Here is a 16734-nt window from a genome sequence, read left to right on the forward strand (position 1 = left end):
GGGACATCACGTAGCCTAAGTTATGTTGCTACGGCCTTCGTATTGTAACCTTATCAAAGAACCTAATAAAATATGAAAATCGTTATTCCCAAATATTTAATATAGGCTATAGGGAATTGCACGCAACAAACATGGATTTATTTATTTATTTATTTTTTAATGACCCGCCCCAACCCGCCCCGCAAATAAAGTGACAATTTCTTTACCCGCCCCAACCCGACCCGCGGGTTACCCGCGGGGTCCGCGGGTTATGAGACGACCCGCGCATCACTAGCGTACACCCCGACTGTTACGTAACAGTCAGTGTTATGTTGAGATTCGCCTGTTCTTCGGAGGTCTTTTAAACAAATGAGATTTATATAAGGAGGAGGAAACAATGGAGTTTGAGACTCACTGTATGTCATTTCCATGTACTGAACTCTTATTTAACTATGAAGAGGTAAATTCAATTTTTGAATCTAGGGCACCTTTAAATGTTGTCATTATTATTAATAAGTAAAATTAATTAAATTAATTACAATTTAATTATAATATTTTCACACTTTTTACATAATTTGACAGTTTTACTGGAAATTTTGCACAATGCAAATAATGATTAAGTCTAGTGATAATTGCATTGATTTTTTTTTTTCTTCATACATCACATGTCCCATATTTCATATCAAGTTTTCTATTTGTTATTTGTTCATTTATTTATTTTAAACTTTTTAGTAGTAAAATTGGTGGAAACTGAGGGACATTTATAATATGTGTAATTGTTTATGTAAATGTATTTGAACAAATATGAAAGTGATTTTTATGACTTAGGATTAGTTCACTTCAGAATTAAAATTTCCTGATAATTTACTCACCACAATGTCATCCAAGATGTTTATGTCTTTCTTTCTTTAGTTGAAACGAAATTAAGGTTTTTGATGAAAACATTCCAGAATTTTTCTTTATAGTGGACTTCACTGCGGTTACAACGGGTTGAAGGTACAAATTGCAGTTTAAGTGCAAGCTTAAAGTGCTCTACACGATCTCAGCCGAGAAATAAGGGTCTTATCTAATGAAACGATTGGTCATTTTCTAAAAAAAAAAAAAATGTATATACATTTTAACCACAAATGCTCATCTTGCACTAGCTCTGCGATGCGGCACGCATTACGTAATCACGTTTGAATGGTCACACGTGACATAGGTGGAAGTACCGCGGTAGGGCGAAAAACTTCAAAATTGTCCAACATCATTGTTTTACCTTTTTTTGTAAAGGTTGTTTGACTTAGTCTTTGCACATTCACTTTGTAGACAATGGATTTTGCCTACGCAGAGCAGTACAAGACAAGCAGTTGTGGTTAAAAAGTATATACATTAATTTTTTTTTTTTTTTTTAGAAAAAGACAGATAGTTTCGCTAGATAAGACCCTTATTCCTCGGTTGGGACCATGTAGAAGCTGCACTGAAACTGCAGTTTGGACTTTCAACCTTTTTTGGACTATATGGAGAAAAATCCTAGAATGTTTTTCTCAAAAACCTTAATTTCTTTTCGACTGAAAGACATGAACATCTTGGATGACATGGAGGTGAGTAAATTATCCAGAAATTTTCATTCTGAAGTGAACTAATGGGTCTGGGACAAGAGTAAAGTGATACAATTCACATTTTCAAGACAATTTTCAGCCAAGTTTTAATGCGCTCCTCCTTCCTTACAGCTGCTGGCCAGCCAACAACATTGTGATGCCTCTGCACTTCTGACAAGGAAATGGAACCGAAATCAGGTTAAACCAAGCCAGGACCAGACCCAAGAAGATTGGATTTTATGTTTCTACAACATTTCCAACTATTTTACTTACAGCACAATCAAGCATAGACATTAACGTCAAAACTGGAATCATGAACGCATGATGGGTTTTCCTCTAGACTTTGTTTGACTGACTGTTTTTTGTGCTCGCTGAAATATGACATGATAAAAGAGTCCATAAAATATATTACAGCGAGTCTGTTCGTACAGTTAATTTTACACTTTAGAATGAGAAGTACTGGTTGCACTTTACCTCACAGTGACCATGTTACACACATTTCAATAGCAATAAGGCCAGAAACATACTGTACGCAAATGCAGACGTACGGTCTTGTTTAAATGCATCAGCAACAAACCTCAGTACTAAATGGGGAGATAGAGATAATATCAAATGCGTGTGCCATTTTAACCCCAAATACAACCCCATTTCCAGAAAAGTTGGGATGTTTTGTAAAATGCTGGGGGATTTGTTCATTCTCTTTAACCTTTATTAGCTGACTGAAAAGTACAAAAAATATTTCCAATGTTTTCACTGACCAGCTTAATGTTCTGCCTAAATTTTTATTTTGATGGCTGCAAACACACTCCAAAAATAAATATAAGAAACAAGATGAATAAATATAAGATCTACATTCTCTGCAAGATTCTCTGCCATGACAGAAGAAAACTGACTGTAGAAGCCAAGGGGTCAAGGCTTACACCATTATGAAAGCAAAAAACATATTTTGCCATTGACAGCCATTCAAAAGTAGCAATGTATTCTGACAAAACAAGCAACTTATTTTTAGACATTTTTTTAGGGTGAAATGAATGTCACAGTATGGTACATACATTACTAAGGTTGTGTAGCTAGAAGCGCCCGCATTCACATACTTATTTAAGACAACAATAACGACATGGAATTAAAAAACATTCACAAGCAAACTTTTAGTATTACTCAAATACTTGTACTCTGTAACATGGGCACTGTAATGTAGAGTGTGACTGAATCCATTTCTATTGTGAGGTAGCACAAACGTCCAGTTTTCATCCAAGAAAATTTTGCATCTGTTATTTTATTAATAATAAATAATCTCAGTTTTTGTAAAGGTCTTGCAGGTCTCTCACATTATTAATAAACGTTGTACTAACAGACGAACGCATGATGTGCGACTCTTAGGCTTAGCTGATTTGTCCTGATGCCTTAACTGACAACATGAAATGAATACTGATAAGATTGTCCATTACCTTTATTTATGGTTTGAAAAAACATGTCTTCATGAACTGGAGTGGATTTGATTTAATGTTCTATTCCTTCTTCCATTTTGCATTGCCTGTTTTATCTTGTTTGATAAGTGAGGGGTTTGATACTTTATTTGTGCAGTATTGTTTAACAACCCATGTAGACAGCATGTTGCTAGCAGGTATATCTTACATTTCCATTCGATTATTTTTCAAACTTTGTTATTAATATTTATGTTTTGCTCTGCATTTGAATGGTAAGAAAATTGCATGATCCCAGAAACCTTCCTTGGTGACGCTTTACATTACAATGTCAATGTTACACATACATTACATGCTACTTAAATGAAGTAATAACATTAACAGGGTGCAAAGCAGCTCTACGTAATCAAACATATTTGATGTAATAACTTAAGCAATGTAATGTAAAGTGTAACCCTTTGTTAGCTTTTAAAAATAGTCTTTTTTTTTGTTTTTGTTTTTTTATGTGTTCTGTTGCCTTTCTCTCTTCTGCAATGTTGTGCCTTAGAAATGCGCTCCTAGATAATGTCTAGTGTCCTTGCATCCAAAGCTTCAAGTTACCAATGTGTATTGGTGAGAGTATTATGCATATGCACTGAGCACTCTGCTTTTACCCTTGTACTTTATTCAAACACTCTATGAATGTGCGAGCAAGAGACTTAAAAATGAAAAGCACACCCTTTGTAAGCTTTTCACTCATTTCATGTGCATTTAGAGATTAAAATTGTTAAATAGCCATATTTATATTCATCTAAATCAAGGATTTCATATTCAGTGGAATTCCTAATGTCATTGAAATTTCAAATACAAGAAACGACAGATTATATTCAGCAAAAATAGCATATAATTCCTGCTTTTATAACTTCTGCTTATGCTTTCTGTTTGAAATTTGATTAAAAGACATCATCATTTAGATCCGGGGGGTTTTGACTTTTGCCTCTATATCATTTGGTTTATTTTCCGACATTGTAAGAATATGAACTGAAACAAAAGTAAGGCAATAATAATTACTGGAAAGATTAGCCAAGGATGAGTGACATGTGTGTGACAGATACATTTCATATTCTGTATTTATTATACCCTTTTAAAAATGAGCGATATAAGACAACCTACAAGACGCTGAAATGCAATGGCTTTTATAGCAAGTGTATGTTTTTAAATAAACTATAATAAACTATTTTAAATGCAGTTGCATTCGACCCACCTGCTTGTGTTTGTGACTTCAAGGAGACTGAATATACACTCTAAAAAATGCTTAGTTAAAAACAACCCAAGTTGGGTTGAAAATGGACAAACCCAGCGATTGGGTTGTTTTGATCCAGCGGTTGGGTTAAATGTTTGCCCAACCTGCTGGGTTGTTTTATTTAACCCAAATATTGTTCAAAATTACTGTATTGCTCGCTTAAAATTTACCCAAATTATGTTGGAAATTATTAATGTTTAATAAATGAACATTTATTAATAAGTTGATTGAATAATAATCAAACAATAAACATTTATTAAATTGCTTATCAATAAATGTTCACCTTTTGATGATTATTGTTGCCTCTAGTAATTATGTGTCTGATTTTTAATTTCCAACCTATTTTGGGTTCATTTTAAGTCAGCCATATAGTCATTTTTAAACAATAGTCGAGTTAAATAAAACTACCCAGCATGTTGGGCAAACATTTAACCCAACTGCTGGGTTTGTCCATTTTCAACCCAACATGGGTTGTTTTTAACCCAGCATTTCTTAGAGTGTAGGAATGTAATTTTAAGGTGCAGTTTTTGTCACATGATATTAGTTGTTAATATATAAACCACTGGAGCAAAACTCTCTCTTTTAGAACAAAAAGCAATAAAAGATTACAGTATGTGGAATGATTTTCTACCCAACTGCATGAATTCAATACAATAAAAAAAGATAATTCTAGAATGTCTCCCATATCCATACAAACTTTGTTGTTGTTGTTTTCCCAAAACATGCATGACCTCTTACATGAGACCCTAACAGATAAATAAGGTTAGGAAATGGCACTAACTGAGATCTAAACAGTGATGCTCAACACATGCACGCAGCTGCTGCACAGTGAGTTTGGTGACGGCTTGACCTCTGTGCTTCCAGAGAAGTTACGCCTAACAAGGCCTGTTCTTCTGGAGCTTGGCCCTCTCTGACACTGCTGCTGTCCTGTTTCTGGTTTTCGGTTAGGGTAAGAGTGGGTTGTGTGCTGTCTGGGTCAGGAACCGTCATTGTTTTGGAGCTGTCGTGAGAAGGCGAACTGTGCACTTTAGATGACTCAATCCATGTGGCCGCGCGCTCTTGTTTACGAAATTTAGCGCGTCTGTTCTGGAACCAGACCTGAATAAAATAAAATAAAATAAAATAATAGATACCCTTTTTTAATAAATATACTTTAAACTCACCTGACCTACTAAAGCCTAATCACTGTTACACATGCATGTATAGTGGCTCAGAAGAATTGTAGCCTATTCATTTCAGCGTAATTTGTGTTTTGACGACAACTAGCCCTAGAACACTTGTCATATACAATAGTACACAACCAACACTATTAGATAGGCTATTTATGATAAATTAAACATAGGTTATATGGCTATCATATATTATTAGGCTACCTCTGAACATGTTAAAACAAATAAAAAAATCTCCCTTCCCCTTGAGCTTGTTCATTGATGTTCTCTAAAATTCTAAAAAAAATACGCTCTTGTTTATAATCGTTTGTATGGTTATGAAGGGGGTCTTCTTGAACTCTCAGATACCAAACGGAACATGACACATAAGATAAGAACAGAAGAACATATACCTGAACTCGAGCTTCAGTAAGATGGATCTCCTGCGCGAGCTCTTCTCGCGTGTAGATGTCTGGATAATGAGTCAGTGAGAAGATGCGCTCGAGCGCTTTCAGCTGCGCGCTGGTGAAGATGGTGCGGACGCGTCTTTGTTTGCGTCTCTCCTGGACGCCTCGTTCATAACTCAAAAGATTGTGATGAACTGGAAATGAAATGAAATTAGTCTTTATTACTAGAGTTTACAGTGAGCCTTCAGAAGTCATTTTAATATGCTTATTTGGTGCTCAAGAAATATTTTATAATTAGTTAAAACTGTTATGCAGCTTGATATTTTTGGTGGAAATCGTGATATCCTTACGAAAAACTAGTATACTTCAAGTATACTAAAGTAATGTTCAATTACATTTTTTAAGTATACTTTATGCAGTATACAAGTATCAATTAACTAGCAGTAAACTTGTAAGTGTACTATTTTAATACCGCTTGGGACTAAATTGGCCCAATAGAAGTATACATTTAAGTGTTCTAAAAGTGTAACAGTAGTAAACTTTAAGTACACAACTAGTGCTACGTTTCTCATTTTTACTGCATCTGTACAACAAGTTATAAGTATACTAGTAGTTTACTATTTTAATACTAGTAGTACATTTTTAGTATATGAAAGTACACTTTGAAATATACTCTCAGTAAACTACTAGTTTAGTGCAAGTATACTTGTAAGTTTTCTTTAAGTCAACATAACATCACACTTATTGTTTACTTTTTATATATTATTTTTGCACTTCAAGTACACCACTATATTCCTAAAAGACTGAGTCCAAGTATAGGCCAAATATACTTAGACTTTTATATCAATGTAAGTCAAGTGTACTTAAGTGCAATTTTAAGTATTTTTTTATTTCTGAGAAGTATATAAAAAGTAGACTGAAAGTATACTTCCTTATTTTATAGTTTAAAACAAGTATACTAATAGCATACTTTTTGCTTTTCGTAAGGGTAGGCTACTTTTCCAGTTAAAAGTTTTTGTTTTTTTTCTGCAGTTAAAAGGGTTATAGCTCTTTTAAGTTTGAAATCTTAGTCAAATGCAAATAATTACATTCTTAATTAATGTAATATACTAATTAATATAATTAAAGCATAGACCAACCTGTTATGTAGTGTGAGGGTTGATGAGAACCGGGCGCAATGAAATGGCAACTGCTTGTGTTACCTAAATTGCACCTGTTATATTGAAAACTGAAGGGCTGACTGCAGGAGCTGAACTCCGTGGAGCGGCTAGAAGTTCGTCCGGTGTCCATCCCAGACTCGTATGCAGTAGACGTTAGGTAGCTGTACTCCATCATAAGTACTGCAATAGGCTACTCACAAAGTCTCTCTGGTGCAGTCCTCTGAACTGTTCTTATGCGAGGGCTCTGTGGCTTTTATTAGCCCCGAAGTTCAGCTGATTAAGTCAGTTACTGACACGTGGCTATGGGTCTCATTGTATTATGCTTTTGACATGTCTCTCCATCATCTCTGCCTCCACCTGCATCATATCATCCAGCAGCCTAATGATATATTACTATAGGATTACAAATATATATTTTGCATATAAGCCTAAAAACTTTTGTGTATTATGCATACAACATTCTTTTGAGTTAAAAGTTAAAAAGCAAATCCCATAACCTACCACAAACCTGAATTTTTTCCTACACAACACATAACACACTTTTTTTTTTAAAAAAAGGAGTTGCTGCCTTTAATTTTTAAGTACAATCAACTTGGATGTTTAAGTCATTTCAACTTAAATTACATTAAACTGGCTTTAAAAAATGAGTTGAATCTTGTATAACTTATAAAAAAAGTTGAAAATTGCTTAACTTATTTTGATGAGTTAAAGCAATGTAAAAACATATGTTGTCAACTTATTGAGAATATAATTTTTTACAGTGCACTGATTTGTCGTTTGTGGAAATATGTATTTATTTAGTCAGCTTGGAAATTAAAAGAACGCTCCACACTTCTGAAGCTGATTTTATAGAAGTCCATATTACACACATTGCATGTTAAAATAGGACTAAAATAACGAGGTTGTAAGCTGCTTCAGAACAACAACAAAAACATAAAATGCACATGCATGTTATTGCATGCAAATAATGGGAATAGTGATTGCTTTAAAGCTACTAAAACACTTGTGAAAATATGCAGAATTTTTTCATAACCAAACATTTTGTATAGTTTCTTGGCTTCATAGGCCTTTAGCTATTCACATTTATTTGATCTTACTTAGTTTGAACCTTGCATGACATTTGACATGAACTAGGTCAAATAGTTATTGTGTCGTTTAAGTTTATATGTAGGTGGAAAAGAGACAGGAGATGATAGAGTGGGTTTTGATGCAAATATCCACGCGTCTTTGTGCTGAATAAGCGGGTATCACGTTGAGCTGCTCAAAGGACTGGCGAGTGTGCAGCCCATCCATCATAACGTTATGAGAGCAACAGTCCTACACAAGAGCACCAGCTGAACAATATTAGTATACAACGCTGCCTGCTTAGTCGTGTTCGGCTGGTACCATTAACAGCGTTTTTTAAAAGGGACATCTGCGTACATGTGAATTTGCCACAGGCACATTCGGGGTAACAATAGCTTTCCAATGATATCAAATGATAAATCACATTATTTGGTTACAGATTGCACGAGATTATGACCCATCAAATGATCCAAATTGTTGCACTGAAAGGGGACTGGTTAATAAATCAGTCTAATTTTTTAATAAACGCTTAATTTCTTAATAAATCATTTTTTTCACATTTACAGACCATTGTGTATAGGCACAAGCCTCGTCTTGCCCGTGACCTTTCTTACAACAAAGTGATTCATCTATCGGTTAAACAACGTAAAATATCGCTGTTCGTGCAATTAGTGTTTCAGCTGGATATCATATATGAATTTTAAAAAAATACATAATAGCCTACATTCAAAGGCAATTGCATACAAAAATTCAGAATAAGCTAATGTTTCTCACGCACACAAAAGAATCGGCCGTTGACGCGCGAATGGCGCGGCGCGAATTGAGCGTTCACGCGGCTGACGCGCGAATTGAGCGTCTGACGCCCAAACGCCCGAGTTGAAAAATCTGAATTTTGGCGTAAATTCGCGGCGCGTTAACCAATCAGGGACTCTGCTTTGGTAATAACGTGTTTATGATGTGATCAGTGATGCTGGAGACCAGAACAAAGATGTCGCTGTGTGTGGCCACCCTGAGCTCTGTGATGTGTCATCATATTTTTATCGAGACAGGAATAAAAAGGACCTTGCCTGGAAGAGAATAAGCGAAGAAATCGGACAATCTGGTTAGTTGTAAAACTTTTTGCATGATTTTAGCCGTTGATACTAGCCCACCTTCTAGCTAGCAAAAGTCGGCCGGCATAACCGAGTTAAATTGCCGCTACAGGTTTCCAACTGACGAGATTATGTGTTTATTCAGAGGATCTTTGCAGAAAGAGATGAAAGCCCCTCCCATGACGCGAATTCGCGTCTGAACAAACTTTGTTTAGACGCGCGAATTGAGCGAATTTTACGCGCGTCTAGCTCTGAAGCGTCTGACTTCAAAATCCTTCCGCGTACTCTCTTCCACTTCCACTGCAGTCACACCTTTACCATTAAGGGACAATATTTGCCCTCTAAATTGATTTTCCACTGCATTTTTTTTTTTACTTTTATGAATAACTTTAAAAAACAATGTTTTAAATAAAAAAATGTTCAATAGAGAAATATGCAATGGTAAAACGAAGTAAAACTTTTGAACATTAAACTAAAACCGCCAGTAGGTGGCAGCAAGTCACTGTTTTTATGAGTGAGTCATCGAGTCATTCATTCAGTAACGAAGCAAGTGGCTGTGAATGAATCATTGAATCATTGACTCTCACGATTCGTTCAAAGCCGCAGAATTGTTTGCGAAACACAGAAGTGTGTTGTAGTTCTGCTGTGGTTTTCGTTAGAACTATTATTTCATTGTAAAATAGAGGAAATACTGACAGTACTTCGTTAAAATTTATGTTTTGTTTTTTGACCTGTTGTATAATAATGTCACGTTTGCAGTCATGTGGATATTTGGGAACAATGCATTCTTGCTCGTTATCATACAAGAACTCACACAAAGTGTGTTTTGTATAGGAGAAAGTTCGAGTCTTAAATCGAAATTAATCCATTATCTGTGTCTATATTTGTTCTTCATGCGAGTATAGTGCCAAATCTCTACTTTTATAAAGGTGCATTGTCGAGAACGACAGTAATTTAGCGCGATTTAGGGCAGCAGATTCTGTACGCAATCTATATCATATGCATGCTGCTTGTGTTGATAGAGTCATTTTTGACTGCAAAAGATGAGGTCATTTGATTAAATGTACTGGATTTACGACATTTTGGTAATTAGAAATACATGCTCGATTTTAATATTATTTTAAGGTAGAATTAAATGAATTATCAGCATTATTCGCCCTCTTGGCTCACGTACCCCAGTTTGGGAACCTGTAGTCAACAATGTAGAAACCTAGAAACTAGTTCTTGATCCCACGTGTGCTCGTTGACCTGGTGCTGATCTGGAACTTTTTTTATTTGTTAAAACCATAGATTGTAAAAAAGGTTAAAACAGTCTACAACAGCTATACAAGGCTAGCCTATGTAATAGGCTATCACTTTTACAACAAATTATAGTCCTTTTTAACAAAAAAAAATCAAACATTTTTTTCCAATTCTGGCAAGATTCGGAAAAGTTTTAAGTTTTTAACAAAATTCGGCAGGTGCACGTTCAGGTAATGCACGTTCAGGTAATCAACCAATCAGTGCAAAAGGAAGCCGCAGCCTAAATAAAGCCGTCACTCACCTCTATCCCGTGACAAGTTTAACAGAATCCCTCCATCACCTCACTGGCTGGAGTACTCTGGGTTCGGGCCAAATTCCGAGCTCGGACCCCTCCCCCGGGGTCCGAGCTCGTATGTTCGTATGTAAAGCGCCTTGAGATGCAACTTTTAAAGGCGCTATAACAAAGTTTATTATTATTATTCTTTTTATAAACGCATGTGTTGAAAAGCGTAAATTGACCCATAGCAAAGCGCCATCTGCTGTTTTGGAAGAGGAAGTTGCTCAACTACATTTGTGAGAAAGCCATTTCATAAAAAGGCAAGTGTCTGAAAAACGTTTGTACGTTTGTATGCACTAGATTTGGTATGTCATTGGTTTGTATTTATTTGTGAAATATGTTGGCTCATTTATTTAAACAATATATTTGTTACTCATCTGCGTTTTCACTCAAACTGACCTCTGCCCATCACTTTCTGTTTGTTTGCGAGTCGAGTTTTCCTTTGCAAAGCAGATCGTGTTTGTTTGCAAAATGCTAGATTTTTTGTTTAATTATATGGCACAAATTTAACTTCATAGTATTACTTTATTTTGATTTCATGTCTAAACTCGTGAAACTATATTTAGCGGGCTAATATTTTACCAAAGTAATGTCTATTAGTACGAAAAAAAAAACATTCTTATTTATTTATTTGTTGGAAATGGTGTTTTGCGTTTTATCCATGGTTTTATCAAATGGGAAACTGCGCCACCGTTCACCCCGCTTATCTAGTTCTTACGCAAATACCGTGCGCCAACGTTATACTACGTCATAACATTGCGCAGGTTCTCCGCTGAAAGAAGCGTGTGAGAGGACGCAGTGAATCGAGTTGTTTATGTGATATATTCAAGCTGTCAAAATGAGGGATACTCCGCTGTCAAACTGCGAGAGGCTTTTTCTTCTTAAAGCCATAGAAGAGAAAAAAGTAAGTTGCACCTATTTTTTTTATGTCATTAGCAATGGAAGCTTGTAATTATTGTCATTCTATAATCCACATCTCCAGCTGAGTAGTTGAACCATATATCTGTTTTCTGTAGCGCTTAGATGGGAGACAGACATACGATTACCGGAATATTAAAATCACTTTTGGAACCGATTATGGCTGCTGCATCGTGGAACTTGGAAAAACAAGGTATCAGTTATAGTTTCTTTAACAATTACAGTGCTTATAAACCACCAATTCTGAGTTGAAGCCATAACAATACTATCTTCGAGAAGATAGTCTAGTACGTTGTTTGGGTAAATCCCATTTTGAACACATGTTTTTCTTTTCAGGGTGCTGTGTCAGGTATCTTGTGAGTTGGTCCCTCCAAAAGATTCTCGTCCCACAGAAGGCATCATGTTTTTTAATTTGGAATTGTCTCCCATGGCATCACCAGCCTTTGAGCCAAACAGGTTCGCACTCAGTCACATACAAATAATAATTGTAAATTATTCTCTTGTGTGTTTTCTTACCCCCTGTGTGTTTCTGTGTGTGTTCTATAGGCAGTCAGAGCTGTTGGTGTTGTTAAACAGACAGCTTGAGAGGTGTCTAAGGAATTCTAAATGCATAGACACTGAGTCTTTATGTGTAGTTTCAGGAGAAAAGGTAATATACATACCTGTCATATGATAACATATACATTATCAATCAAAAGTTTGGGTTCAGAATGTTTTTATTTATTTTTTTTATGAATTTTTTAATTTAATTTATTCGGCAAGGATGCATTAAATTGAACTAAAGTGACAGTAAAGAAATTGTTACAAAAAATTCTGTTAAATATTGTTCTTTTGAACTTAAAATTCATCAAAGAATCCTGAAAAATATATCATGGTTTCTACAAACTTATTAAGCAGCACTACTATTTTTAACATAGATAATAATAATAATAATAATAATAATAGCTTAGTACTTCTGTTATTGACAGGTTTGGCAGATACGGGTTGATGTCCATGTGTTGAATCATGATGGAAACTTGATGGATGCAGCAAGCATTGCTGCCATATCTGCACTCTCACACTTTAGGCGGCCAGATGTCGCTATTCAGGGACAAGATGTTACTGTGGTGAGTCCTGAAACCCCAGAATGGATTCATTTGGCAGATGGTATCTTTCATATTGGTGGTTTATTCTATAATTTTTTTGTGTATGTTCTGAGCAGTTCAGTCCAGAGGAGAGAGATCCAATTCCTCTGAGCATTTATCACATGCCCATATGTGTCAGCTTTGCTTTCTTCCTGCAGGGGTAAGAAACATCACATGCACACAATCTCTTAAAACAATCTCTTCACTGATCTGATTTGGCAGGCAATTAGAAAAATGAATTCACTGCAGTTTACTTATTGCAAATACTACTATGTATTGAGTTTCTCTTCTGCTCATGCTGTTGTTTACAGTAATTAAGTTTTCAGTTGACATAAGAGAAATTATATTTCTTTGTTTACTTGTTATTCCTTCCTAAGCTCGTATTTGCTTGTGGACCCTTGTGAACGAGAAGAGCGAGTGAAGGATGGATTGTTGGTGATAGCCATGAACAAACATCAGGAGATCTGCTCCATTCAGTCCAGTGGAGGGATCATGCTACTGAAAGACCAGGTAAGTGTGTGTAAGAATTTCTTTAGTCTAATTTGACTTATTTTTACAAACCCGATTCCAAAAAAGTTGGGACACTGTACAAATTTATTTCAATATTTTATTCAGAATACAACATAGATGACATATCAAATGTTTAAACTGAGAAAATGTATCATTTTAAGGGAAAAATAAGTTGATTTTAAATTTCATGGCATCAACACATCTCAAAAAAGTTGGGACAAGGCCATGTTTACCAATGTGTGGCATCCCCTCTTCTTTTTATAACAGTCTGCAAATGTCTGAGGCATGAGGAGACAAGTTGCTCAAGTTTAGGAATAGGAATGTTGTCCCATTCTTGTCTAATACAGGCTTCTAGTTGCTCAACTGTCTTAGGTTTTCTTTGTCGCATCTTCCTCTTTATGATGTGCCAAATGTTTTCTATGGGTGAAAGATCTGGACTGCAGGCTGGCCATTTCAGTACCCGGATCCTTCTTCTACACAGCCATGATGTTGTAATTGATGCAGTATGTGGTCTGGCATTGTCATGTTGGAAAATGCAAGGTCTTCCCTGAAAGAGACGATGTCTGGATGGGAGCATATGTTGTTCTAGAACTTGGATATACCTTTCAGCATTGATGGTGCCTTTCCAGATGTGTAAGCTGCTCATGTCATACGCACTCATGCAACCCCATCAGAGATGCAGGCTTCTGAACTGAGCACTAAAACAACTTGGGTTGTCCTTGTCCTCTTTAGTCCGGATGACATGGCGTCCCAGTTTTCCAAAAAGAACTTCAAATTTTGATTCGTCTGACCACAGAACAGTTTTCCACTTTGCCACAGTCCATTTTAAATGAGCCTTGGCCCAGAGAAAACGCCTGTGCTTCTGGATCATGTTTAGATATGGCTTCTTTTTTGACCTATAGAGTTTTAGCCGGCAACAGTGAATGGCACGGTGGATTGTGTTCATGACAATGTTTTCTGGAAGTATTCCTGAGCCCATGTTGTGATTTCCATTACAGTAGCATTCCTGTATTTGATGCAGTGCCGTCTAAGCGCCCGAAGATCACGGGCTTCCAGTATGGTTTTCTGGCCTTGACCCTTACGTACAGAGATTGTTCCAGATTCTCTGAATCTTTGGATGATATTATGCAGTGTAGATGATAACTTCAAACTCTTTGCAATTTTTCTCTGAGAAACTCCTTTCTGATATTGCTCCACTATTTTTCGCCACAGCATTGGGGGAATTGGTGATCCTCTGCCCATCTTGCCTTCTGAGAGACACTGCCACTCTGAGAGGCTCTTTTTATACCCAATCATGTTGCCAATTGACCTAATAAGTTGCAGATTGGTCCTCCAGCTGTTCCTTATATGTACATTTAACTTTTCCTTCCTCTTATTGCTACCTGTCCCAACTTTTTTGGAATGTGTAGCTCTCATGAAATCCAAAATGAGGCAATATTTGGCATGACATTTCAAAATGTCTCACTTTCAACATTTGATATATTATCTATATTCTATTGTGAATAAAATATAAGTTTATGAGATTTGTAAATTATTGCATTCCTTTTTTATTCACAATTTGTACAGTGTCCCAACTTTTTTGGAATCGGGTTTGTAATTAATTGCATTGATCTGTCACATTAAAATTTTTCACTATTAATCTGTACTTTGTGCATTTTTATGCAGTGTAGTATAATCATATAGACATTTTTTTCTGCAGGTTTTAAGATGCAGCAAAATAGCAAGCGTAAAAGTTTCTGAAATTTCAGAGCTCATCAACAAAGCCTTAGAGAATGACAGAAAAATCAGGTTTGTGTGCAGTTTAAGATGATTTAAAATAAATAAATAAAATGTTGGAATTTGATGTTAAATTGTTAAATTGATGTTAAAGGCCTTTTAGGGCTTTTTACACTTGAAATAGTTAACCCTGGGTCATTCTAAACCCCTGGTAAATGGAATCCTGGGTTATTTTGCTTCACGTGTCACATAACTATATTTACCCGGGGTTAACAATTAATCCTGGGTATTCATAAGCTGACGTTTCCCATTGCTAACCCCGCTTCTAAATTACAAGTGTAAAATGTTCCTTTACCCGGGGTTAAAAGTGGTGTTTAGAATGATGACAGTGAGAAAAGCCCTTTAGTGTCATATTAGAGCAAATATAAAGCAATGGAATAATTCACATTTATATTATACATTTATATTAAATTACCCTTTAATTTAACCCTTGTTTTTTTTAGAAAGGAGGGTGGAAAGTTTGGCTTTGCTGAGTCCATGCCCAAAGAGCGCATCACAACCCTTAAGAGAGACAAAGCCCCGGTGGAGATGACAGATGTTGAAGAGACAGCTAATGACATTGTGAACAGAACAGAAACTACCACAGAAGTGTATCCGAATGCCCATATAACATGGGGAATATCCAGATTTAGAAAAACTCATTTTGATTGAGAATGTTTTAATATCTTGTTTAGGAACGCAGAAAAAGCTGAGTGATGGTTTGATGTCTTATTGGAGAATACATAATGAATATTGTATTGCTGTGCCAGGTTTACCCAAATATTACTCCTTAACCCCAGAGTCAGTGTTCCCTCTCCTGTTCTTGTTGCTACGGGAACTGCACAGGTAGGTGAGGGCATTGTGAACTCATGGGGACTTGATGAGGATGAAGAGGATGAGCCTCTGACAGAGGACAGAAAAACAGGTACATTGTGTGTGAGACTTTTTGTGCTGTGTTTGTTCTAAAATCTGAGGAGAAATTGTCTTCCCAAAAATGTATTTGTGTGTGTGTGTCCATGCAGATGAGGTGATGATAATCTCAGACAGTGAAGAGGAGGAAGTTGTCATTCTTAATGAAGAAGCCCAGTGAGTAAAGTCCATAAATCTGTTCTCTTACCTCACTCATATAAGTACAACATACCCCTGTAATGCATACCCTTATACAGTGTGATATAACCAAATCTAATCCTTTTTTTAAGGAAACCCAAGAAGAAGAAAAAATGAACTTCAGCACTGCAAAGGAAAGAAACTATTATATATCAGACTCCCATACCACTGGACACTATTTGATATTTTTTTGTATTACAAAATAAAATGTGAAAAAAACTATTTTGTTTTTGAGTTATTAAAGTGAAATGAAAAGAAGTAAATAAAGCTTCCAGCCATTTTAATGAACAGATGTACAAATGTTTGAACTTGGGATTTTTAAGACCTCTTACACGTGAAATCATAAACACGTGCTTGTAAGTTGCATAAATAAATAAATGGCCAGTACGGGGATCGAACCCGCGACCTTGGCGTTATTAGCACCACGCTCTAACCAACTGAGCTAACCGGCCATCTGATTAAAAAAAGGCAGGCACATGAGCTAACAAACTTCGATGCTACAGATTTAAAACGTGAAAAATATACATACGTGAAAGAAATAAATCTTAAAAAAATATACTTCTCCCAGTCTGTTCTCCTCGTGCCTATTTAGTAACTTTCATAAA

The 16734-nt window shown here is 35.9% G+C and overlaps 2 protein-coding genes and 1 non-coding gene across 3 annotated transcripts in view; 2 read left to right on the top strand and 1 right to left on the bottom strand.

Annotated features, from left to right (window-relative positions):
- limch1a (LIM and calponin homology domains 1a) overlaps positions 1-4210 on the top strand; it is a 72415-nt gene extending 68205 nt beyond the window's left edge. The window contains exon 32 of the mRNA XM_067404223.1: positions 1692-4210. Coding sequence (XP_067260324.1) covers positions 1692-1717 — 26 coding nt within the window. The 3' untranslated portion in view covers positions 1718-4210. The remainder of the gene's footprint in view (positions 1-1691) is intronic.
- A 7269-nt stretch (positions 4211-11479) lies between these two features.
- exosc9 (exosome component 9) lies at positions 11480-16331 on the top strand. Its single transcript, XM_067403885.1, has 12 exons — positions 11480-11619; positions 11732-11826; positions 11970-12089; positions 12180-12282; positions 12602-12739; positions 12835-12917; positions 13135-13267; positions 14967-15055; positions 15487-15633; positions 15829-15947; positions 16045-16108; positions 16222-16331. The coding sequence occupies exons 1-12, from the start codon at positions 11554-11556 to the stop codon at positions 16244-16246; spliced, it is 1182 nt and encodes a 393-aa protein (XP_067259986.1). The 5' UTR covers positions 11480-11553; the 3' UTR covers positions 16247-16331.
- Positions 16332-16507: 176 nt separating this feature from the next.
- Positions 16508-16581, bottom strand: trnai-aau (transfer RNA isoleucine (anticodon AAU)). The gene has a single exon. It is a non-coding gene; the product is annotated as a tRNA-Ile (tRNA).
- Between the last annotated feature and the right edge of the window lie 153 nt (positions 16582-16734).

The sequence above is a fragment of the Chanodichthys erythropterus genome, chromosome 12 (genome assembly GCF_024489055.1).
Source record: "Chanodichthys erythropterus isolate Z2021 chromosome 12, ASM2448905v1, whole genome shotgun sequence".
NCBI classification, from domain to species: Eukaryota; Metazoa; Chordata; class Actinopteri; order Cypriniformes; family Xenocyprididae; genus Chanodichthys; species Chanodichthys erythropterus.